Genomic DNA, 24,718 nt, shown 5'->3' with positions numbered 1-24,718 from the left:
TTTTAGTATTAGAGTAATGCTGGCTTCATAGAATGAATTAGGAAATATTTCCTCTGCTTCTATCTTCTGAAAGAGATTATAGAGAATTAGTGTAGTTTCTTCCTCAGATGTCAAGAAAAAAGCTCCTTGACATGGGTTTTGGCAGTGACTTTCTGGATATAACACCTAAAGCACAAGCAAAAATAAACAAGTAGAATTACGTCAAACAAAAAAATTTTCTGCATGGCCAAAGAAATGACCAACAAAATGAAAAACAACCAGTGGAATGGGAAAAATTATCTGCAATCCATATATCTGATGAGTTAATACCCAAAATATATAAAGAGCTCATACAGCTTAATAGCAAAAAATCCCCAAATAATCCACTTTTAAAAATGGGCAAAGGACCTGAACGGACATTTTTCCAAACATGTTCAAAAGGTACATGGAAATGTGCTTAACATCACTAATCATTAGGGAAATACAAATTGAAACCACAATGAGATATATCTCACACTTGTCAGAATGGTTATCAAAAAGACAAGTGATACATGCTGGCAAGGATGTAGAGAAAAGGGAACCCTTGTGCACTGTTGGTGGGATTGTAAATTGATGTAGCCACTATGGAAAACTGTATGGAGGTTCCTCAAAAAACTAAAAGTAGGACTACCATATGATCCAGCAGTTCTACTTCTGGGAGTATATCCAAAGGAAATGAAAGCACTGTGTCGGAGAGATAGCTGCACCTCCATGTTTATAGCAGCATTATTTATAATAGCCAAGACATGGAAACAGCCTAAGGGGAGGAATTGGATTAAGGTAGTCAAAAGGTACAAACTTCCAGTTACAAGATAAGTAAGTACTGGGGATGTGGTATATAGCACGATGACTAGAGTTAACACTACTGTATGGTTTATTTGGAAGTTGTTAAGAGAGTAGATCATAAGAGTTCTTACCATAAGCAAAATAAACTTTCTTTGGGTATCTGTATGAGATAATGGATGTTAACTAAATTTACTGTGGTAATATTATGTAAGTCAAGTCATTATGCTGTGTACCTTAAACCTACACAGTGTTGCATGTCAGTTATACCTCAGTAAAACTAGAAAAAATGTTCGGTAGAATTCACCAGTGAACCTGTCTGGCCCTAGTGCTTTCTGTTTTGGAAGGTTATTAGTTATTGATTCAATTTCTTTAATAGGTATAGACTTATTCAGATTGTCTATTTCTTGTGTGAGTTTTGGCAGACTGCTAAGTTTTTTATTTGGTAAAAAGTATCTTGATTTTTTTTATAACATAACTCTTAAGAAGATGCTTCTGTGTAATGATTAAATGAGGTTTTTAGTTACATTTTCCTTTCCTTTTTGAAAGAAACACTGCTGGCAAAGCATGCTAAGTTCTTTTATGTAAGGTGGGTTCTGACATGCAGGCTTTACAAATGACGAGCCTTTTTAAGAGTAAATGGGAAGTTCATTTGTATCATTTTTTTAGATTCTACATATAAATGGTATCATATGATATTTATCTTTCTCTGTCTGACTTCATTTCCTATGATAATCTCTAGGTCCATCTGTTACTGCTAATGGCATTATTTCATTCTTTTTTTATGGCTGAGTAATATTCCATTACATACACACACGTACACTCACACACCCCACATCTTCTTTATGCATTCATCTGTCAATGGACATTTAGGTTGCTTCCATTAGCTTATTTATTTTATTTTTTTCCAGTGGTTTAGATGTAGGAATAGAAATTCACTATTTTTATTACCTTTCAAAACAAAATTGAATATGTTGAAGCCATAGGACTTTATAGACATTGCCTTTTAAAGGAAACTTCAGGCAGGACAGTTAATTTAGATACTTCAGAGAGGAAATGCTAGGAAGTTGGAAAAAAGATATCAGAGAATTCAGTGATTATGGGAAAACAATTAGGTTTCTAAGTGTAATATTGCTTTACAGTGATAATATCAAATTGGCATGCAACATAGTTGATAGACCATTTACTTTTTTTTTTTTTTGCGGTACTCGGGCCTCTCACTGTTGTGGCCTCTCCCGTTGTGGAGCACAGGCTCCGGACGCGCAGGCTCAGCGGCCATGGCTCACGGGCCCAGCCGCTCCGCGGCATGTGGGATCTTCCCGGACTGGGGCACGAACCCGTGTCCCCTTGCATTGACAGGCGGACTCTCAACCACTGCGCCACCAGGGAAGCCCAGACCATTTACTTTTAATGTGCTTATCAGTGTCGTTGAGTTTAAATCTGTCACCTTGGTATTTGTTTTTTATATGGTATTTATTTTAAGGTTTCTGTGTGCTCTGTTTTTTTCTTTTCCCTCTCTTCTTTTAAATTGAGGGGGTTTGTTTGTTACAGTTACGTTTATTGTCACCTGTGACACTTTTGTCTTTTTAGTGGTTGTTCTGGGGTTACAGTGTATGGCGTTAACTTTATTCACGTTCTGTGTTCAAATAGTATACCGTTTCACACATCGTATAATAGTCTTACAACAGTGTAGTTCCATTTCCCCTTTCCTGTTCTTTGTGCTGTTGTCATATGTGTTACTTTCAAATATGCTAAAACTCAACGTTATTTTCCCCTAAAACAATAATTGTCTTTTTAAATATTAAAAAATAAGAAAAACGGTCTTTTATAATTGCCCATGCATTTATCATTTTTCACTGCTCTTTGTAAGAATACTTTCCATGTGATACCCTTTTTCTTCTATCTGAGGAACTTCATATGACCTTTTTATAGTGCAGGTCTGCTGGTGATAATTTTTTTTTTTTTTTTTTTTACCTTTTGTCTACAAAAATCTTGCCTTCATTTTTGAAAGATACTGCAGCTATGTGAAGAATTCTAGATTTTTCCTCTTTTCAGTAATTTTGAGATGTCTTTCTCTTGTCTTCTGGTTTGCATAATTTCAGAAAAGTCCGTTATGGCTCTTCTATTTTTTCCCCTCTGAATGTTTTCTCTGTTAACCTTTTAAGAATTTATCTTTATCCTGGTGTTCAGCATTTAATTCTGATGTGTGCTGGCATAGTTTTCTTTAGGTTTATTCTGTTCTAGGGTCATGGTGTTTCTTAGATTTGTGGGTTTACGGTTTTCGTCAGATTTGTGTAATTTTCAACCACTAGTTCTTCAAATAATTTTTGGTGTCCCTTCCCACAGCTATCCTTCGTTGGGCTTGTTTCATATATGTTAGAGCCACAGTTATTCTTCCATAGATCACTGATGCTCTCTTCCTTTTTTCGGTCTTTATTCTCTATGTTTCATCTTGGATAGTGTCCATTGTTGTCTTGAAGTTCATTGGTCTTCTGCTGATCTGCTGTTAATCCCATCCAGTGTTCATTTCAGATGTATTTTTCATCACTAGAAGTTTGATTTTGGACTTTTAAAAAATACATAAATCTTTCATCGGCAGGCGGACTCTCAACCACTGCGCCACCAGGGAAGCCCCTCTTCCTTATTTTTATCTTTTTCTCTCCTTTCTTAAACATATGGAGTGTATTTATAATAGATATTTTAATATCTTTGATTACTGATTCTATCATTGTAGTTATTTCTGCTTCTGCTACTTTTTCCCCCCTTTTACTCCTGGTAATGGGTTGCTTCTTTTATGTCTGGTAATTTCTGATTGAATGCTAGAGTCTGTTAATTTTTCATTGTTGGTGGCTGGATTTCTTTTTGTATTCCTTAAAGTAGCGTTGGCTGGGACTTGCCTGGTGGCACAGTGGTTAAGAATCCACCTGCCAGTGCAGGGGAGTCGGGTTTGAGCCCTGGTCCAGGAAGGACCCACATGCTGCGGAGCAGCTAAGCCCGTGCTCCACAACTACTGAGCCTGTGCTCTAGAGCCTGCGAGCCACAACTACTGAGCCCACTCGTCACAACTACGGAAGGCTGTGTGCCTAGAGCCTGTGCTTCACAACAAGAGAAGCCACCACGGTGAGAAGCCCGCGTATCGCAGTGAAGAGTAGCTCCCGTTCGCCACAAATAGAGAAAGACCGTGCACAGCAACGAAGACCCAACACAGCCAAAAATAAATAAATAAATTTAAAAAGTAGCATTGGCTTTTTTTCTGTCAAAATTTTCAGTCATATTACTTGGAATCAGTTGGATCCTTTTGACACTTGCTTTTAAGCTCTGTTAGGGCAGGTCCAGAGCCACCATTAGTCCAGGGCTAATTTCCTTCTGGGGATTCTTCTCAATATCCTGTGTATTAGGAAGACTTTCCCCTCACAAATGCACAGATCAGTATTCACCCAGATCCCAGCGGATAACTACAGATCTCCAGATCTCTCTGTGGAGCTCTCTTCTCTCTGGTACTCTGACCCACAAATTTTAGCCATCTTGGCCTCCCTGGATTCCACCTCAGATCTCTCAACTCAGCGAGACCTGACTCTGTTTGCCCCCTCCCCACCCCGAACTACTTCTAGGCAGTAAGCTGGTACAGTCCAAAGAGCTCATTCTGGTTCTTTTCTCTTCTCTCCTGTGCTCTTTGTTGTCTAATACCTGAAAAAGTTTCTTTTCCTTTCTTATTGTTTAAATAAAGCAGGAGGGTAAATCAAATTCTTGTTGCTCCGTCTTAGTTGAGACCATTCTTAACTCATCCTTGATTTTCTTCTAGCCATGTACCTTTTTTAGAAAGCCATCATTTGCTCATTGAAGCATTATTTATAATAACAAAACCATTTCTTTCACAGAAATTTCAAATTGAACATGTTCAAAACTGAGCTCATGGTATTCCTTTCCAAATCTCTGTGTTCTGCCCTTCCCACTCTGCCCCTCAGAAGTCTCCATAGCAGTAAAAGCACCATCCCAGATATATGTCAGAAACTTGGGAGTGATCCTTAGTACCACTCTCTTCCTTATACACATTTCATCCATCACCCAGAAGTGTTAATTTTGCCTCCAAGATATATCTTGAATCTTTCCACATCTTTCCATCTCTACCATCCTTACTGCTCTCATAGGCCACACCACCACCATCTCTCTTCTGGAATGTTCCAGCAGCCTCCTAAGTGGTCTGCTTTATCCATCCTTGTTCCTTCCAATTCATTCTTTACACAATAAGCAGAAAGATTTTGAAATTATTTTTTTAATCAAAGCCATAGATAACAGAGTTAAAGCTAAAAAAGCATATAAAATGACTTTTCTGTCCTATTTCTCCCCAACCCCAAGCACATTCCCTACCACTTTCTACTTTTTTACTGTTTCTTTTAGTTCCGTAATTTAAATAAAGTGCTTATGCTGTTCTTTTTTTTTTTTGCGGTACGCAGGCCTCTCACTATCGTGGCCTCTCCCTTTGCGGAGCACAGGCTCCGGACGCGCAGGCTCAGCGGCCATGGCTCACAGGCCCAGCCGCTCCGTGGCATGTGGGATCTTCCTGGACCAGGGCACGAACCCACGTCCCCTGCATCAGCAGGCGGACTCTCAACCACTGTGCCACCAGGGAAGCCCTGTTATTTCTTGATTTATCCATTTTAGATACCTGCTCACTTCTTTTTTCTCAACTTTTTCTTTCTCACTTTATTATAACTATTATAATTTTTTATTAAATCAATATCATTGTTTGCATTATTTTAACAAGGTATTTTTACTTGCTGAACCAAAGTGTATACTTTTACCTTTTCTAACTTATATGCCTTTTTGTTTATCATTTACTTAGTTTTGAAACTTCTCTGTTGTTGATTCTTCTACATTCTAGATTCTCTATAATTTTGAGGATCAAATACATTATCTGATAATAATCTCCTCCCTCCCTCCTTTTTTTTCTTCCTAAACACACTGTGAAGTCCCTCCATCCTCCTGCTCCAATCTGGAGTAGATGGCTTCTAGGTCAAGTTGTACAGTTATAGCCCCAGAACTTCCCTCCACCATTGTCCAGGGAAAGTGTCTTCTCTCTCATATTTGATCCTTGCATTTTCCTCAGTGTTGATTTGCTATTTTATTTTGATGGACTATATCCTCCATCATCAAAGGTAGATGGGATGTAAATTTTTGAGGTGTCATATTTGAAATGTCTTTATTTTGTCCTTTGATAGGAATTGTTGGGTTGAAAATTAATTTCCCTCAGAATTGGGAATTCATTGTTCAGTTGTTTTAGCTTCCAATATTGCTATTTATAGTCCTGATAGTGTTCTTAATTTTTATCCTTTCTTTGTAGACTGCTTTTTCTCTCTGGCATGTTTTAGGATTTTTTCCCTGCCATTTTGAAATTTCATAGTAATGTGCCCTAATTCCTCCCCTGTGTTTTTTTTCTTCTTTTTGTTGCTAGTAATTAGTCTGATATTAGTTCTTGGATTGATCCTCTTACCTGACTTTATATTTTGTGTGTTGCTTTTTTATTGTGGCTCTCAAATTTTATTTTTCAGTGTTTTATAGTTCTATCTGGATCTTTATTACCCAGATATTCATGAATACATTTAAGAGTTGTAGACTTTATATAAGTTAAACCTTAACAAAATAGTTAAGTGGTGGCGCAGTGGTTGAGAGTCGGCCTGCCGATGCAGGGGACACGGGTTCGTGCCCCGGTCCGGGAAGATCCCACGTGCCGCGGAGCGTCTGGGCCCGTGAGCCATGGCTGCTGAGCCTGTGCGTCCGGAGCCTGTGCTCCGCAATGGGAGCGGCCGCGACAGTGAGAGGCCCGCGTACCGCAAAAAAAAAAAAAAAATCTTTTTAAAAATGGAAAGGACCCTTCCTCCCCCTTGTTAATATCCAAGAGCCCCTTCTTATCTCTGTTTATTTTTTTAATTAAAAATAATAATTCTTTTTTTTTTAAATTTTTGGCCACGTTGGGTCTTTGTTGCTGCATGTGCGGGCTTTAGTTGCGGCGAGCAGGGGCTACTCTTCATTGCAGTACGTGGGCTTCTCACTGTGGTGGCTTCTCTTGTTGCGGAGCACGGTCTGTAGGGTGCAAGCTCAGTAGTTGTGGCGCACAGGCTTAGTTGCTTCGCGACATGTGGAATCCTCCCAGACCAGGGCTCGAACCCGTGTCCCCTGATTTGGCAGGTGGATTCTTAATCACTGCACCACCAGGGAAGTCCCTCTGGTTATTTTTTAACATCCTTTCTATCTTTCACGGATGCCATTGTCTTATCTTTGAGATTTGTAATTAAGAGGTTTATGTTTTATTCTATTCTGTTCTTTGCGTTATTTCTGTTTCCCTAAGTTGTTCTTTTTCATTTTATTTGCTCTCTTTCACATTGGAAGGTCTGTGAGTTTTCCATTGCTGCCATACACTTAGCAGCCTAAAACACACATTTATTATCTCACAGTTTCTGTGTGAAAAGTCTGGGCACAGCATGGCTCAGCTGGATCCTCTGCTTAGAATTTTATAAGGCCAAAATTAAGGTGTCAGCAGGGCTCTGTTCCTTCCTGAAGGCCCTGAGAAAGAATTCCGCATGGTAGAATTGGGTTCCCTGTGGCTCTAGGACTGACGTTCCCCTTGGCTTGTCTGCTAGCTTCCACAGGCCTTCTGAATTCTTTGACTTGTGGTCTCTTTGTTTGTCAAAGCCAGCAACAGCAAGTCCAGCTCTTCTTACTCCTCAAATCTATGTGACCTCTCCTCTGCTTCCCTCTTCTGCCTTTCTCTTCTGTTAGGCAGGCTTCCTGTGATTGCACTGGACCCACTGAGAGAATTCAGGATAATCTCCCTAAAATCAGTTGATCTGTAACCTGAATTCCATTTGTAAAGTCTCTTCACAGTAGTCCCTAGATTAGCGTATGATTGTATAACCAGGGACAGGAATTTTAAGGAGATATCTCTAGAATTCTGCCTACCACAGAGTCCTTTCTATAATGTCTGTCAGTCATTGATTGTCCATTCTAATTGTCCATTCATACATATACCTAATAGGAAACTCTAGTTGAACGGGGTTTAGCTTGTCACCCTTTTGCAGGGTATTTAGACATTGAGCACACTTTTTCAAATGTCAGTATCTAAAAGATCTCTTCCCTAGGGCTTTTCAGATTTTCCTGTGAGGAATCCTAAAGGGTGCGTATCTAAGGGGTAGGTGTAATCCGATGTGGGGCAGGATTCATTTTTCTTGTCTCTCTGTTTTCAGTACATGAACATGCTTGATGTTTGGCACAAGTGAGTCAGTGTGTTTCGCATTGGTACTTCCTGCAAACACCTTGATTTTCTATTTGTCCACTTTGCTAAGTCATTTGCTTCTTTCCCATCTGGCTTTTGTCTCAGCATTCTTCTGATGTTGCTTATCTGATGTTTTTCTCCTATTATTTTTGTCCTTTTAGGTTCATGTTTTATTTCTTTACATTTTGGTATGATTTTTGGAAAGGAGTGAAAGTAAATGCACAAACTCAACATACATGTTTAACTGGAAACGCTCCAGAAAATTTTATTTTTAAACTAAAATGATTATTATTTTACCTGAGAACCCTTCTCTGCTCCTTAGTTTCCCACTTCCTCAGCCCCATAGTTTTGGAGATATATATATGTACTATATATAATTACATAATTATATAATTTATTTAGTCTGTCTTCCACTAGATTTGTATTCTACTTGATAACATTATGTTGATTTTGAACGTTAAATTTTATTGCTATGTAGTTTATCCTTTTGTTATAAATAGATCCTGGATCATTGCTTTGTGTAGTGACTCATAATGCTAGTATATCTTTATTATTGAACTATAATTTAGCACAAAGGAAAGATAGCACTGTATTTTGGTGTGCCTATTTTAAAGTTTTTATAACTCATAGTCCTCTAGGTGTGTTTTATTTTAGTATAAACCTTGTTTAATTACTTATGCTCCTCCCCAAGTCCAGTCTTAACACATGTGATTCAGATTCCTAAATTCACTAGTTTAATTTCTCCTTGATATAAGACACAGTAAATAATAAGTCCTAAATTCCTGTATCAATGAAATAGTATTTTATATGGATTTACTTCACTTTTTCTGTTATTGTTGTAATGAAGTGAAAACCACTTATTCACAGACTTCATGTGTAGCCAATGGCTACGTTGCTCCAATTAGAGAAATAAGATGTAGTCCTTCTCCCTCCTCCCCTTTCCCTAAGCTACTAGTTCTCAAGGAAAAGTTGGAATCAAAATTACCGATAGCGCTTTCTTTAAAATAGAGATGTAATTGACCTATAAATTATGTTAGTTTCAGGTGTACAAAATAATGATTCAGTATTTGTATATATTGTGACATGATCACCACAGTAAGTTTCGTTAACATCCATCACTAGAACTTCCATAAAACAAGCTGTTGGAACCCCTGAGTCACTAAGAGTATTATCTGGGGGTGTGGCGTAAGCATATATTTTTAATATAATTATTTTTACATCACAGGCAATTCTCATGGGCACGTACAAGTTAGGAGCTGCTTCATCTGCCTGTGACTGACCAAAAAGCTAGTTAACAATACTGATTTTTCTAATAATAGTTGGCTTGTGAGCTGACAGGAAATGACCTAGGAACAAAAATCTCAAAGGATGAATCATGTAGTGCCGTGTTTCTCAAGCAGAAAGGACATACCAGAAACATTTAGGAGGCTTTTTCCAATTATACATGCTTGCTTTCCCCTCTCCCGCTAAACTTGTTAATGGCAAATTGTGATAGAAGCGTGTCATATCTCTCAGGCGTGATTAGTTTTATGTCCCTACATACTTTTTAGATTTTTCACCCTGTACCAGTTTATGATTTACTTTGGGGAAATGAATGGGTGGAGAGAGAGATTACCACCCTGCCCACACTTAATACCGAAGCAGAGGGGACAAATGATTATTCAGAAGCTAGGAATTTTCTAAAGCCTTTATTTTCTCCCAACATGGCAGTGATAGCAAAGCTGAGGGTACACTGAGAATTGAAAGTACAACCCGTAAATCATTAGGTCTCTTAGCATGTTAAATCTTGTTTCTTTTAAAAGTAGTCTAGGAAATGATGATTCACTTCTGCTAATTAGATAAATATGGCTCAAAAGACATGCTTGAAATATCTTCTGAGTTTCTGAATCTACATAATGATAGAAATTAGTGCTACTGATTCAAAAGTTACTTTTGAGGGTAAATGGGTTAACTTTGTTACCGACTTGTGCCCTTGGACTCTTTAATCAATAGAAATCAATAAAAGGCCAGACAAGGAATTCAGCAAGGCTTTACTGGGACTTGTGCTGCAGCACAAGAGAGCAGAAACAAGCAACAGTTTCCCTTCCTGGCTCTCTGAGGAGGGCGGGCTGGTCCCTTAAATGGGGTGAGGGCGGGGGCAGGTTGGTGGGCTGTGCTGGAGCGATGGCTTAGATGGTCTGCCCACCCCTTGGTGCTGTGTGTAGGGATCATGCTCAGTACCCTAGTTTTGCTTCCCAACACCTCCAGAATGGCAGTTGGTTTGTGGCCTTTTTGTATCTTATTGTTCATAATTGCCCTAACTGCACATGCATGCAGCTATTTTTAGTCCCTTATAGTTTATATGTATTCTGTTCCTTTAGCCGACATTTGTCCAGGTGCAAGCACTCTGGTAAAGGGTACCAGGTCCCAGCCTATCTCAACTTGAATATACAAGACTGAAGAAAATCTGTGATTTTTAGTTTTGTAACTTTATTTATTTATTCATGCATGCATGCAGCGCTAGTCTTAGTTGCGGCATGAGGGATCTTTAGTTGCGACATGCAGACTCTTAGTTGTGGCATGCATGCAGGATCTAGTTCCCGGATCAGGGATCAAACCTGGGCCCCCTGCATTGGGAGCGGGGAGTCTTACCCACTGGACCACCAGGGAAGTCCCATAATTTTGTAACTTTAGCTAAAGAATATGCTGTCCTATTTTTAACTTGGAAAAGACATGCCAGGGAAGCTTTTAAGAAAGTGACAGAATTTAAGAATTTATTTTTATCGTGATTTCTGCTGTTTAGTACCTAAGACGTACTTAGCCCAAATTTATTAATTTATTAATAAGTAAGGAGCAGTTACGTTCACCTATTCTCTGCTAAAGTATTTGTTGAGGACAAATTTTACTGCTGATTCCATTTTCATGTTTCAGAATAATATTCCCCCCAAATTGCATGTAAAATACAGAACAGGGGACTTGCCTGGTGGTCCAGTGAGTAAGACTCTGTGGTCCCAATGCACGGGGCCCGGGTTCGATCCCTGGTCGGGGAACTAGATCCCACATGCATGCTGCAACTAAGAGTCCACATGCTGCAACTAAAGATCCCTCATGCTGAAACGAAGATCCCGTGTGCCACAACTAAGACCTGGTGCAGCCTAAATAAATAAATTAATATTAAAAAAATAAGACAACTTATAAAAAAATATATAGAACAAAAAAAAAAACCTAATGTGTACCAGAGTGTTCCTAATAGTAAAAATCAGATAACCAACAGAGAAACAAAAAATTCATATAGTTATTAAAAGACTTATTTGAATTTCTTTTTTAAACATGGTACAAGATATATATAAAATAAAATTAAAAAGAAAGTTCAGTGTGGTTTGCAGTGATTGCTACCATGTTAATCTTTATATGCAATTTAACTTTGAAGAAATCTAATAGAAAAATGAGTGAAGGAAGGAAATAATATAAATGGCTAAAAACCCATGAGGAAGTGTACAACATCAGTATTAATCAAAGAAATGTAAATTAAAACAAGGAGATAAACATACTGTTTTAAAAGTAAAGCCTTAAAAAATAACACAAGTGCCCATCTTCCTCCATTTTTGCCTTAAAATTATTATAACCTTTGATTCCAGTGAATTTCTAAAGTAATAAAATGTGGAAAAATATGTATATAGATAGATGTTTGTAGAACCATTATTTATAATGGGCACAGTATTAGAAGGATGGTTAAATTATGTTATATTAATACAATTTTATACATCTATTAAAATGATCACTGATTCACATAGTCATATTCCATTTTTCAAGAACAGATTTTACATGTCTTATACTTTTTCATAATTTCCAAATTTATACCATAATTGTATACTTTTTAAAATTAGGAAAAACCCATTAATACTTACAAAGTACTTGTCAGGCCCTGTGCAAGAAACTTCACCCATATTAATCACTGAATTTTCACAAAAAACCTCCTGCGGTAGTATTAAGTCTCATTTTACAGCTGAGGAAACTTGGATGCTGGCAGGCTAATAAGTAGCTTGCCCAAGTCATACAGCTCGTAAATAGTGGAGCTGAGATCCAGGTAGTTTGGCCGTGTGCCTCTGCCTCAAATTGTGCCCCATCAGCGCTGCAGCAGGTGTGGTCCACCCTAGTTTGAGTTCCCCTACTGATAAAAAGCTTCCTGAATTTGTGACGCTGGATTGAATCTAGTGAGTACTGTGGGTTCCTGAAGGTACAAACTACCCCCTGTCGAATTCTGATCCAGTGACTTAGCAGTCTGCATCATTTCAAGTTATGCAGCGACTTGGATTTTGTTGTCTGTGACATATGGGGTAGTGCCACCAAACACTGTGAGATATGACCTAGTGCTTCTTTTTTTTGCTGCTTTTTTCTTTTACTGTTTTTCTTTGCTCTCCCTCTCCTTACCCTCTTTATTTTTTAATTAACTTCATTTTGGTATAATTGATGTACAATAAACTGCACCCATTTAAAGTGTACAGTTGGATGAGTTTTGACAGATGCTTACATCTCTGAAACTACCACAATCAGGATATAGACCATTTCCATTAGCTCTCAAACTCTAGCCTAACAGTCATTGCTCTGCTCTGTCACTATAGATTTGTTATCATTTTCTGGAATATTGTGAATGGAATCATGCAGTATATACCCTTTTCTAATTGGCTTCTGACACTTAGATAATGATTTTGAGATGCATTCAGGTTGTTGCCTGTATTCATAGTTTGTTTCTTTTTACTGATGAGTTGTGTTACATTGTAAGACTAGTATTCCGCTGATATGAAAGTATCCCATTTTGTTTATCCAGCTGGGTTATTTCCAGTTTTGGCTTTTGTGAGTAAAGCTTACAAATATGCTTTTCATTGTCTTAAGTAAACAACTAGGAGTGGAGTGTCTGAGTTGTATATGTTTAACTTTATAAGGAACTGCCTAAGTGTTTTCAGAAATTCTCATTTCACATTCCCAACAGCTGGTTATGAGAGTTCCAGTTCTTCCACATCCTCACCAACACTGGGTATTATCAGTTTTATTAATGTTGGCCACTCTGATGGGTGTATATGTGTGTTGTGGTTTTAATTTGCACTTCCCTGACCAGTAATGTTGAGCATCTTCACATATGCTTCTTGTTTATTCTTATGTATTCTTTGGTGAAGTGCTTGTCCAACTCTTTAGCCCACTGGTCTGCTTATTATTGAGTTGTATGGGTTCTTTATGTATTTTGGATACAACTCCTTTGTCAAATATGCATATTTTGTGAATATTTTGTCCCAATACACAGCTTGCCTTTTGTTTTCTTAACAGTCTTTCAAGGAGCAGGGTGGTGGTGGTGGTGTTTTCTTGTAGTAAAGGGCAGTTTTTTTATGGGAGGGTGTGGGTGTCCTATCTAAGAAATCTTTGTCTACTTAAATTTTCTTTTAGGTCTATGATACATTTAGAATTAATTTTTGCACATTGTGTTAGGTGAGGGCTAACGTTCTTTTAGAAAAATACATGAATCTCTTGTTTAGCACTGTTTATTGAAGAGATTTCCCTTTTCCCTTGAATTGCTGTGACGCCTTTGTCCAAAATAATTGACCGCCTGTATCTGGGTTTGTTTCTGGGTCCTCTCTTCTATTCCATTAATTTATACGTCTTATCATTTAGCCAGTAATTGCACTGTTTTAATTGCTGTAGTTTTATGATGTCTTAAAATCAGGTGGTATAAGTCTTCCAGCTTTATTTTAAATTGCTTTGACTCATAAAATTTATAAGGAAATGAGAACGATTCTACAATCAACTTGTTCAAAAGAGTAAGCTGGAATTTTGATTAGAATTTCATTGAATCTTTAGCTAAGTTTTGGGGGAACTGACTTCTTAACCATTCTTGCAATTTATGAACATGGTATATAATATATGTAATGTGATATTTATACTTATTTGGGTCATTTTAATTCTTTTTGTTACTTTCCTGTAACCATTTTGCTTCTCATCAGGTTCTTCACATGAAAATGAATAGAATAAACACAAAAACTTGTAGCCATTTGATATCAAGGTAGAAAAGTTTGAGTCGACTAAAATTTTGAGATTTGGTAATGATGGGAAAATATTTTCTTTACATTTACTTCACATATCTTGTGTTAACTTACGGCATACAGAATGAATGAGGGCTACCATATAATATAAACCTTAATTTCTTACAGTTTTGTATTTAAAAATATGTAAATAAGAGTTCCAGTATTTTCTTTCTGTACCCTAGTAGATTATTATCTTTCCACTTTGAGGTAACTACATTTATTGGATAGTTATGAATTAAGAGTGCTTTGGTATATTGTCTTTAAAAGTGTCATACTCCAACCTTTTGCATAGCATTAGTATCTGGCAAAACACAAACACACACATACACAGAAGGAAATTACAAATTCTTTTCTTGAATGGATTAACAGATTTACCAAGTGTAATGTGTTTAAATTTTCTGTTATGCTAGTAAAATAATGTTTTTTTATTTTAACAGATATCAGACACCCTGAAGAGCTTTCTCTATTGAAAAAACCCAGAGATCCAACAAAGAAAAAAAAGAAAAAGCTAGATGACCAGTCTGAAGATGAGGCACTTGAATTAGAGGGGCCTCTTATCACTCCTGGATCTGGTAAGGCTTTGACTAAGCATGGGCTCAGTGTGAGAACCATGGACTGTATGCCTCTGTGTGTGTGTATGTGTTTAACTGAAGTATAGTTGATTTACAATATAGTGTTAGTTTCAGGTGTACAGCACAGTGATTCATTTATACACACATACATATGTATATTCTTTTTCGGATTCTTTTCCCTTATAGGTTATTAAAAAATATTGAGTATATACTGTGTATAGTATATACTGTGCTATACAGTAGGTCTCCCTCTGTGTTCTTGATATTGGGATAAATGGACTGTGTAGGCCAGGAGAGTGGTCAAGTTAAAGAACACTCTCCCTCAGCATCTTTTCCCTCGATCTTGAAATCATCACCAGAGTCTGTTATGTGCAGATCGTCATGTCAGGTGGTAGCAGTCGGGTCAATAAAAAGAAAAGCTGGTTCTCTGCTCAGGAAAAGTCAAAAGGAGACAGTACCTTAACTGGCCTCAGTTCTTTGCTTTGTGGAAATTGGACAGTTTTTTTTTTTTAGCATTTAGTTCCATTTTTTGGGTATTTTGTGAAAACCACCAGTATTTAGTTAAGGCATTATTGGTTTTATCAGGTTACTTAAAACTGTCTCTATGCTTTGCATATGCTGGTCTCTTAGTGCCTCTCTTTTCCCTTTAAGGTGTTGCTCCTTTAAGAAGCTTTCTCAGATTTCCTTCTGTTACCTCCCCAACCTGAATTAGGTTATCCTTCTGTCATAAGTCACCAGACTTTTCTGTGTTTGGTATTATACTACATGTTCTCCCCTAATAATCGTGAGCCCCTGCATGAAGAGACTGTTTCTTACCTTTTTGTTACCAGGACCCAACTCAGCATATGGCATGCAATAGGAATGTAGGCAGTGTCTTTTGAGAGGCTAGATGACTAATTAATTAGATTACATGGTTCTTTAGTCCCAGGAAATTAGTTTCCCATGTTTCCATTGGCCACACATTTACAAATCCATTTCTTAGGATAGATCCCAGCAGCAAATAAGTAAACTAATTTTACTATTCAGTTCATTCCTGGTTTTTTAAGTTCTGGGGTGATGATGATGGTAATGAAAGTACACAGTGAACATAGAGGTCATGTATGCCCAGACCTATTTCATACACTTTACTCGTGGAAACTCATTTAATTCTCACTACAACCCATTGAGGTGGATTATGTTATTACTCACATATAAGGATGAAGATACTATGGCACAGTAAGTTTAGGAATGTCTAAGGTTACATGCCTTGTAACTTTTATGTCACTCCTCATGTACTGATTATATTTGGGAGATACCAAGAAATAAGACAATCCTTACTCTTAAGTAGTTTATAGGCTCGTTGAAAAGCACAGTTACAGGTACTGTATTTAAGGAGGTAATACATCAATGTTAAATGAGTGTTGCAGAAAATAATGTTATAAGAATTCAGAAGACAAAGCAATTCCAAATAGGGTATATTCAGTTTTGGGATTGGGGAGGTAAGTTTGTGAATTAGCTAGGATTCCAGTGGCTAGGATTTTGATGGGAAGAAAAGGCAATCCTGGTAGAAAGAATGATATTAACAAAGAACATCCTGGCAAAAGAAAAGTACAAGATGCGTAAATAAACCATTTGAGCCAATTCATGGGAGAGAGACCTCCAAGGAACTTCTGGATCACACTGGAGGGTATTTAATGTCAGGCTGAGGTATATATAGGCTAGTGCATTGTAGAGTCATTGGTTTCTGAATATGTTACAAAATGAACAAATCGTTATTTTAGAAAGAATATCAGATTTAATTCCAGTAAAATGTGGAGGAGGGAATGAGGGGAAAGAGTAGTGGTAGAATCCTACAGATTAGGAGGTGAAAGAGAATAAAAGAATGTGTCTGTCATTAGAATAAGGTAAAAAATCTGATTTAGACTTGACTATATAGATGAAGGTATCTGACAGTAGACACAATCCCTGCTTTAAGTTATTTTTTAGTTTAAATGGAAACTCATTTAATTCTTAAGACAAAGAACTACATAGAAAAGTATATTTATGGGATGATTTTGGAGTGGTTGAAATCAGTCAGGATTGGTCTTAGAATTGCAAGTGAGAGCTTTTATATAGTGCTTTAAGAAAATACAATTTGAAGACAAAAGATAATGAATTAAGACAAGGGAAAGTTCCAGATCTTTTAAGAGTAAGTAATTACGGGTTTCTTTTCTTTCTTGTTTTAAATTGAGGTGTTACATACAGTAAAATGAACAGATTTTAAATTACAGATGAATATTTGAAGATGTATATACCTTGTAACCACCCAGAACTTGACGTAGCGTATAGCATGATACCGACACCCCAAAAGGCCTCTCGCATGCCTTTTCCCAAATAGCCACTGTTTGCCTTTCTCATCACAGAATAGTGTTACCAGTTCTTAAACCTCATGTGAATGGAATCATACACTATGTGTGCTCTCTTGTGTCTGTGAAGTGACTGTGTTTTCAGTGAAAGAATTAAAAAAAAAAAAGGTTTTATTTGTCTACACCCAAGCAGTTTAATTAAAAACATTTCTACACTCAAGCAGTTTAATTAAAAACATTTGGGCTTCCCTGGTGGCGCAGTGGTTAAGAATCCACCTGCCAATGCAGGAGACCCGGGTTCAAGCCCTGGTCCAGGAAGATCCCCCATGCCACGGAGCAACTAAGCTCGTCCGCCACAACTACTGAGCCTGTGCTCTAGAGCCTGCAAGCCACAACTACTGAGCCTGCGTGCCACAACTACTGAAGCCCACGTGCCTAGAGCCCCTGCTCCGCAACAAGAGAAGCCACTGCAATGAGAAGCCCGCGCACGTTAACTAAGAGTAGCCCCCACTTGCTGCAACTAGAGAAAGCCTGCGTGCAGCAGTGAAGACCCAGTGCAGCCCCCAACAAAAAAAGTTAAATAAATAAATTAATTAAAAAAACATTTGAGGAGTTGATGTGAAATCCTAAGAAAGTACACAAAGATAGTGACATGTAGAGGACTGATTATCTGTAGAGAAGAAGTCCCATATACACATGAAAAGTAACGTGATTAATTTTTTTTTAAATTTATTTAATTTATTTTATTTTTGACTGTGTTGGGTCTTTGTTGCTGCGTGTGAGCTTTCTCTAGTTGTGGCAAGTGCGGGCTACTCTTCGTTGCTGTGTGTGGGCTTCTTACTGTGGTGGCTTCTCTTGTTGCAGGGCACAGGCTCTAGGTGCACAGGCTTCAGTAATTGTGGCACGCGGGCTCAGTAGTTGTGGCTCTCGGGCTCTAGAGCACAGGCTCAGTAGTTGTGGCCCACGGGCTTAGTTGCTCCGCGACATGTGGGATCTTCCCGGACCAGGGTTTGAACCCATGTCCCCTGCATTGGCAGGTGGATTCTTAACCACTGTGCCAACAGGGAAGCCCCAACATGTGATTAATTTTTAAAACAAATATGTAGTTTGCATGACTTTATGATTTATCAGTCATGTTAGTCAAATATTAGACCAAATAACTGAGAAATATGATCACTTGCATGTTGTGCCCATAATAACTAGCAACAGGTCCATATGTCTCAGTTTATGATATCTTCGGGGTGTCAGATACTGTGCCCAGTGCTTCACAGATGTTCCTGTACTGCAGGGTGTGGTAAGGAGTAGGTGTAATTTTCATTTTACTGAGGAGGAAACAGGCTCAGTTTCCCTTAGTGCCCATGTGCTTCTTGAATTGTGAGCCATCTCAGTGTGAGCATGGTTAACAATTATATATATGTGTGTGTATATATTCAATAAGTGATGATTATTATTTATTACATACATTATCTTTCATTTTATCCTCACAGAACACCTATGATTCTGGTGGCATTATCCCCATTTTACTTACAAGGAAAGAACATTACAAGGGTTAAGTAATTTGCCCAAGGTCACAAAGCTAATTAGGGACACAGCTAGGATTCAAATCCAGGTTGCTCTGGCTCTGGCACTCATGTTTCTAACCATTATGTAACATCATCTCTCCAATTATAACATTTAAAGTGAATATTTTATGAATTCTAATACGAACATTTGATAAAATATTGGTGTGTAAATTATACCTCAACAAAGCTTTTTTTAAAAGTAATGTTTCAAGAGGTAAAGGGTCATGAGTGAATTAATGATTCTCAGACTTTAGTCAAACTCTTATACAGAATTATGATAAAATTCTCAGTTTTTAAATACCTTGCTTACAGACTGTGCTCAAGCGATACACTCTTGATGCTTTGCCACTTCTTAGCTGTAACTAGGTAAATATCTAATCTCCAAATACCTGTGAGGAGGGAACCATTTAAATAGCCTGATCCCATGTCTGGGGGAAACAATTTTTCCAAGTAAGAATTAACTTTACTGTATAGCACTGACTTACAGACTACCAATTTCAGGATTTATTATGTAAATAGAAATAGAAAATGACTTCATTAGAAACTTTCCTAAGAAATCTTAAAAGCAGCTAGACAAAGGAAAAGTCTGGGTCCTAAAGTAATAGAGAAAGTAATCAGTACTCAGTACTTAACTTGCTTGGCACTGTCAGGAAAATCACCATGCAGGATGCCGTTTTTCCTAACTGGAATTTGCCATTTTAAACATCAGAAAATTTCTTTAAAAACTATTCTTTAATTGTAAAAGCAATGGGAGTTCCCTGGTGGCCTAGTGGTTAGGATTCTGGGCTTTAACTGCTGTGGCTTGGGTTCAATCCCTGGTTGGAGAATTGAGATCTTGCAAGCTGTGCGACGTGGCCAAAAAAAAAAATTATAAAAGTAATGCATGCTCATAGTAAAAATTCAAATATTACAGAATTATGTTTTTAATGATGAAAGTAAGACTGTGTTATACATGCATTTATAATTTGTGTTTTTTTCACTCAGTGATACATACTAATGGACTTTATATCTTTTTTTAATAAATTTATTTATTGTATTATTTATTATTTTTGGCTGTGTTGGGTCTTTGTTGTTGCGCGTGGGGGCTCTCTCTAGTTGTGGCGAACGGGGGCTACTCCTCGTTGCGGTGCACCAGCTTCTCACCGCGGTGGCTTCTCTCGTTGTGCAGCACATGCTCTAGGCACGTGGGCTTCAGTAGTTGCAGCATGTGGGCTCAGTAGCTGTGGCTCACGGGCTCAGCAGTTGTGGCTCACGGGCTCCAGAGCACAGGATCAGTCGTTGTGGCACACGGGCCCAGCTGCTCCATGGCATGTGGGATCTTCCCAGACCAGGGCCGAACCCATGTCCCTTGCATTGGCAGGCGGACCCTCAACCACTGCACCACCAGGGAAGCCCCTATATCATTTTTTAATTACAAAAGTTATACATTAGTACAGCCTCATTATAAAAAATAAAAGTACCATAGTATAGAACATGTACTAAACCAAAGCTGGAAATTTGACTTCAGTTTATTCCCTTGGTACTCCCTATCAAGAAGTAGCCATTTCTTAATCACTGTGTATAACTAACTATATTGTAAACGGAGTACAAGTTGCCAGTACCTTTTCTATATGTTTTATATCTACTTGCATGTCTTGTTTTGTTTTTATAACATTAATGAGAGACATATATATTATATATTTGTTCTGCAGTATGAGTTTTTTCATTGAACAGTATGTTTTGGTGATCTTTCTGTGTGTCAGAGTAGAGGTCTCCCTACTTCTTTGTATATAGTGTCAAATTTTTCCATGTAGAAGAACTACATTTAACTGTTTCTCTAGCTAACTAGTATCTAATTTTTCTGTCAAATATACTCCAGAAAGTTTCTCCAAGATTCACACATACAGTTGGCCCTTGAACAATGTGGGGTTGGGAGGTCAACCTTCTTCGAAATCGAAAATATGTGTATAACCTGTAGTTACCCCTCCATACCCGAAGTTCCACATCCACAGACTCAACCAACCACAGATCGTGTAGTACTGTAGTATTTAGGATTGAAAAAAATCCACATGTAAGTGGACGCACACAGTTCAAATGTGGTTGCACATTCTTCAAGGGTTGACTGTACTCCGAGAAAGAGTTATGAAGGCGACGGTTTTGCACTCCCATCAACAGTATATGAAAGTGCCCCTTTTCCGACATTCTGCCCAATACTGACTGTTGTAAATCTTGACAAAATGTTTGCCAGTGTGACAGGTATCTCAGAATTACTTTTTTATTTCCCTGGTAAACACTGAGTGTGAACAATGGTTGAATAATATTTCATGTATTTATTAGCCATTCCTGTTTCTTCTCTTAATTTTCAGTTATGGACCTTGTCCATTTTCTTTTATCTGTGTTTTTGTTTTAGTGATACTAATCTTTTGATGTGATAAGTATTTTCCCTATACTGGCATTCTGTATTTAAGTTTGTGCTCTTTTTTTTACTATACTAAAGTCTTACATTTTTATGTAGTCAAATCTGGCATTTATTTTGTAGTTCTCTGTTTTCACTGTTAATAAAATCTTCACAAATATTACAGAAAATTTTCTATATTTCCTTTTAATACCTTTATAATTATTTCATATTTATATATTTTAATTTATCTGTAATATCAATATTCATATTTTTAATTCACCTGTAATGTGTTTTCTAAGTATGATATGAGCTAGATACCTTGATGGAAAAATTTCTTAAGTGTATTAAATACTTTAGTATTTTTTAGAAAAGGATATATGTGTATATAATCACTAAGTTATGAGGCAGATTCTACTGTATTAAAATATAGGGATACTCTCAGGAGCTATTAGGTTACATTGGGTTTTTCATATTTATAGTAGGTGTCCCAAGACTGTAGTGCTTATTGAAGTCTTTGTTTCTCATCCTTATAGTTTTTAAGTTATCACTGCATGTTGTTCAGCAAACTCATATTTTATTGCTACTTCATCTTACCCTGTATTAGTTTTCTGCTTCAAATATGGGTTAAACTGGGCAATCATGAATACAGACTGGTTGCGATTATCACTGAACTGGGACTTAAACACACATACCCTCTGACCCAGCAATGCCGCTAGAATTGGGGAATAGGTACAAAACTGTTTATTGGAAGGCACTGTTTGCAACAGCAGTGGTGACATCAATAATAAAACTCTAAAGTGAATAAATGCACACCAACTGGGAATGGCTTAAATAAGTTACGGTACCTGGGAGGCAGTGTATTTAGCTGCAGTCAGACTGCTGATTTACATTTGGCTCTGCAACTTAATAGCTCTTGACATTGGACGTGTATATTAACTTCTCCTTGCCTCAGTTTGCTCCTCTGAAATGACAATAATAGGTTTGTTGGGAACATTAAACGAGTTATTACTGTAGATTGCCTAACAAAAAAGAATAAACGGGAAAAATGAAGTGATCAGATAACGACGTGTAGATTACACAAAGTATAGGTAAATAAGAGGGAAAGGAATTGATTGGGTGGCTGATTCTATTAAATGATGTGTAATGTAGGGGAATATATTTTCTGTTTTAGAAACTTCATAAAGAAGTTTCTAAATCAATTCTAACTTTACTCAGTTCTGAATAGTAATTATAGTTCATACCAGGAATGAATTTTCAGTCAGTATTCTGACATATTTAGTAAAAGATTTGTTTGCTAGATCTTTGAAATAAACAATGAGAAGATTCTGCCTAGAAGGTAATGTTATTTTTCCACACCGTATTTACATGTATACTCCCTATAGCAGAATTATTTTTTGCTCAGATGAGCTGGAGTAATGTTTTCAGCCCTTTTAATAAGTAACTCTTTCAGAAAATGCCCTTGTGGTTTAAGGTTCTTGCTTTTAAAGGTACAACTAAATATCCCAGTGTTCTTCCTTGAAGGCTGAAAAGGAGCATTCACAGCTTTCTTTGTTGCTTATTTAACAATGTTCACATTCTACAAGTTGTTTTAAGCATCCATTGGGAGAATACATTTAGGGGTATCAAATCAGATACCCAGAGGCTAGTAAGAGATTTTTTTTTTTTTTCCACTTTGTGTTCTCTTCCTAGACTCCATCTTGACAACTTCAGAAATCTCTAGCATTACCACCACTTTTTCATAGGTAATTGTTTCTATCATTATGTGTTTGGGGGTGGTATGTCATTAGAGATGAAAGGAGAGAAATTCCTAAGCATATTCCTAAATTAGTCAAGGAAAAAAGCCATTCCATTAACATCATCCATTAACAGTGTGACACCCATTTACACATTTTCTTTTTAAAAATTATGACTACAGGATAAAATATATTAACAGAGTTAGAACTTTGAAGGGGTGCTTTTAATGTCATTCTGAATTTTTTTAAAGTCTTAACTTAATCTCCTTAATTTTTGTAGTCTAAATGACAGAGGATAGATCATCAGTAGACTAATTCAACAATTTTTTTTAATGTTGCCTCTACTACATACCTAGCCCTTTAACACTGAGAAAGCAGATTAAAAAGACAGTATCTCTACAGCTTCAGGGCTTTAATTATAAAATGCACCTTGTAAGCCTCTTTCTAGGGCAATATTTATATATCCCTTTGCTCGAATACTTTATTTGTAAATCTGTTGGAGCCAGTTTAGCTATTCACTGAGAAAATTATTCCCTTAATTTATGTGAGTTTATTCAGTTACATTGAGCGATCTTAAAACAGGGTACAGTGATTTCAAAGGGTGATAAATGTATACATGTTTGTCACACATGATTAGAGCACAACCTTTTTTTTTTAATGACTTTTTAAAAAAATTATATTTATTTATTGGGCTGCATTGCTGCAAGGGCTCTCTAGCTGCGGTGGGCGGGGGCCACTCCTCATTGTGGTGCACGGGCTTCTCATTGCGGTGGCCTCTTGTTGTGGAGCACAGGCTCCAGGTGCGTGGGCTTCAGTAGTTGCAGCATGCGGGCTCCAGAGCGCAGGCTCAGTAGCTGTGGCACTCGAGCCCAGTTGTTCTGCGGCATGTGGGATCTTCCCAAACCAGGACTCAAACCCGTGTCCCCTGCATTGGCAGGCGGACTCTTAACCACTGTGCCACCAGCGAGGCCCAACCTCATTGTTCTGAATTGGACAAAACTTGTTTTACTTAGATTATAGCTTCTAAGGTTCTTTACTCTTAAATACACTTGGAATATTTACTTCAGTTTATGATTCACAATTAGGAAAAAATCTGTATTTTCTTCTTCCCATTTTCTTTTCATTTTCATTCTTTGTTTCTGTCTTCTATTATTGCCTTTCTTTACCTTCTGAATTCCTTTCTTTCCTTTTCTATAGGCACTGATGTTCTTTACATTGGCCCTCTGAAAGGTGAGCCTTGGCACAATTAAAAAACAAAAGTGTTGGTCTATCTGCTTCAGCAATATCCTTAACTTATATTCTAACTCTCTTGAACTGATTTTTTCCCTAGAGTTTCCAACTTAGTTATATTTTTTGACCTTATTGTTATACATGTTCTTAATGTTATACAAGTAAGTTAATTTCACTTGTTTTTAAGAGAGGTAAAATAATGTACTAAAGCTTTTCCTTCCAGAATGAAGCTTGTGTTTCTCAGTATGCTTTATATCATTATAGCATGTATTACTGAAAACTAAGATAACTATACTTCATACTTACTACCTGTTTTTCATGTTATTTATTAGGAAGTATATATTCAAGCCCAGGACTTTATAGTAAAACAATGACCCCCACTTACGATGCTCATGATGGAAGCCCCTTGTCACCAACTTCTGCTTGGTTCGGTGACAGTGCTTTGTCAGAAGGCAACCCTGGTATACTTGCTGTCAGTCAGCCAATAACGTCACCGGAAATCTTGGCCAAAATGTTCAAGCCTCAAGCCCTTCTTGACAAAGCAAAAATCAACCAAGGGTAAGTTTTTTGTTTTGTTTTGTTTTTTTTGCTGTTTACCAATTACTTTACAAGTTTTTTTTGTTTTTGTTTTTACTGAAGTTATAGTTAATTTATACTATTGTGTTAGTTTCAATTGTACGGCACAGCGGTTCACTTATATATATATGTGTGTGTGTATATATATACACACACACACACATATACAGTGGTTCAGCTGTATATACATACAGCATATGTGTGTGTATATGTGTGTGTG

General features: G+C 37.3%; 1 protein-coding gene across 1 annotated transcript in view; it reads left to right on the top strand.

Annotated features, from left to right (window-relative positions):
• Nucleotides 1–24,718, top strand: part of FERMT2 (FERM domain containing kindlin 2) — a 71,103-nt gene that overhangs the window by 25,509 nt on the left and 20,876 nt on the right. Inside the window, exons 3-4 of the mRNA XM_024734794.1 lie at nucleotides 14,562–14,696; nucleotides 24,255–24,480. Coding sequence (XP_024590562.1) covers nucleotides 14,562–14,696; nucleotides 24,255–24,480 — 361 coding nt within the window. The remainder of the gene's footprint in view (nucleotides 1–14,561; nucleotides 14,697–24,254; nucleotides 24,481–24,718) is intronic.

This window comes from Neophocaena asiaeorientalis, unplaced genomic scaffold (assembly GCF_003031525.2).
Source record: "Neophocaena asiaeorientalis asiaeorientalis breed wild unplaced genomic scaffold, Neophocaena_asiaeorientalis_V1.1 scaffold547, whole genome shotgun sequence".
Classification (NCBI taxonomy): domain Eukaryota; kingdom Metazoa; phylum Chordata; class Mammalia; order Artiodactyla; family Phocoenidae; genus Neophocaena; species Neophocaena asiaeorientalis.
The sequence above is the reverse complement of the archived record's forward strand: the minus strand, read 5'-3'. Positions and strand labels throughout refer to the sequence as shown.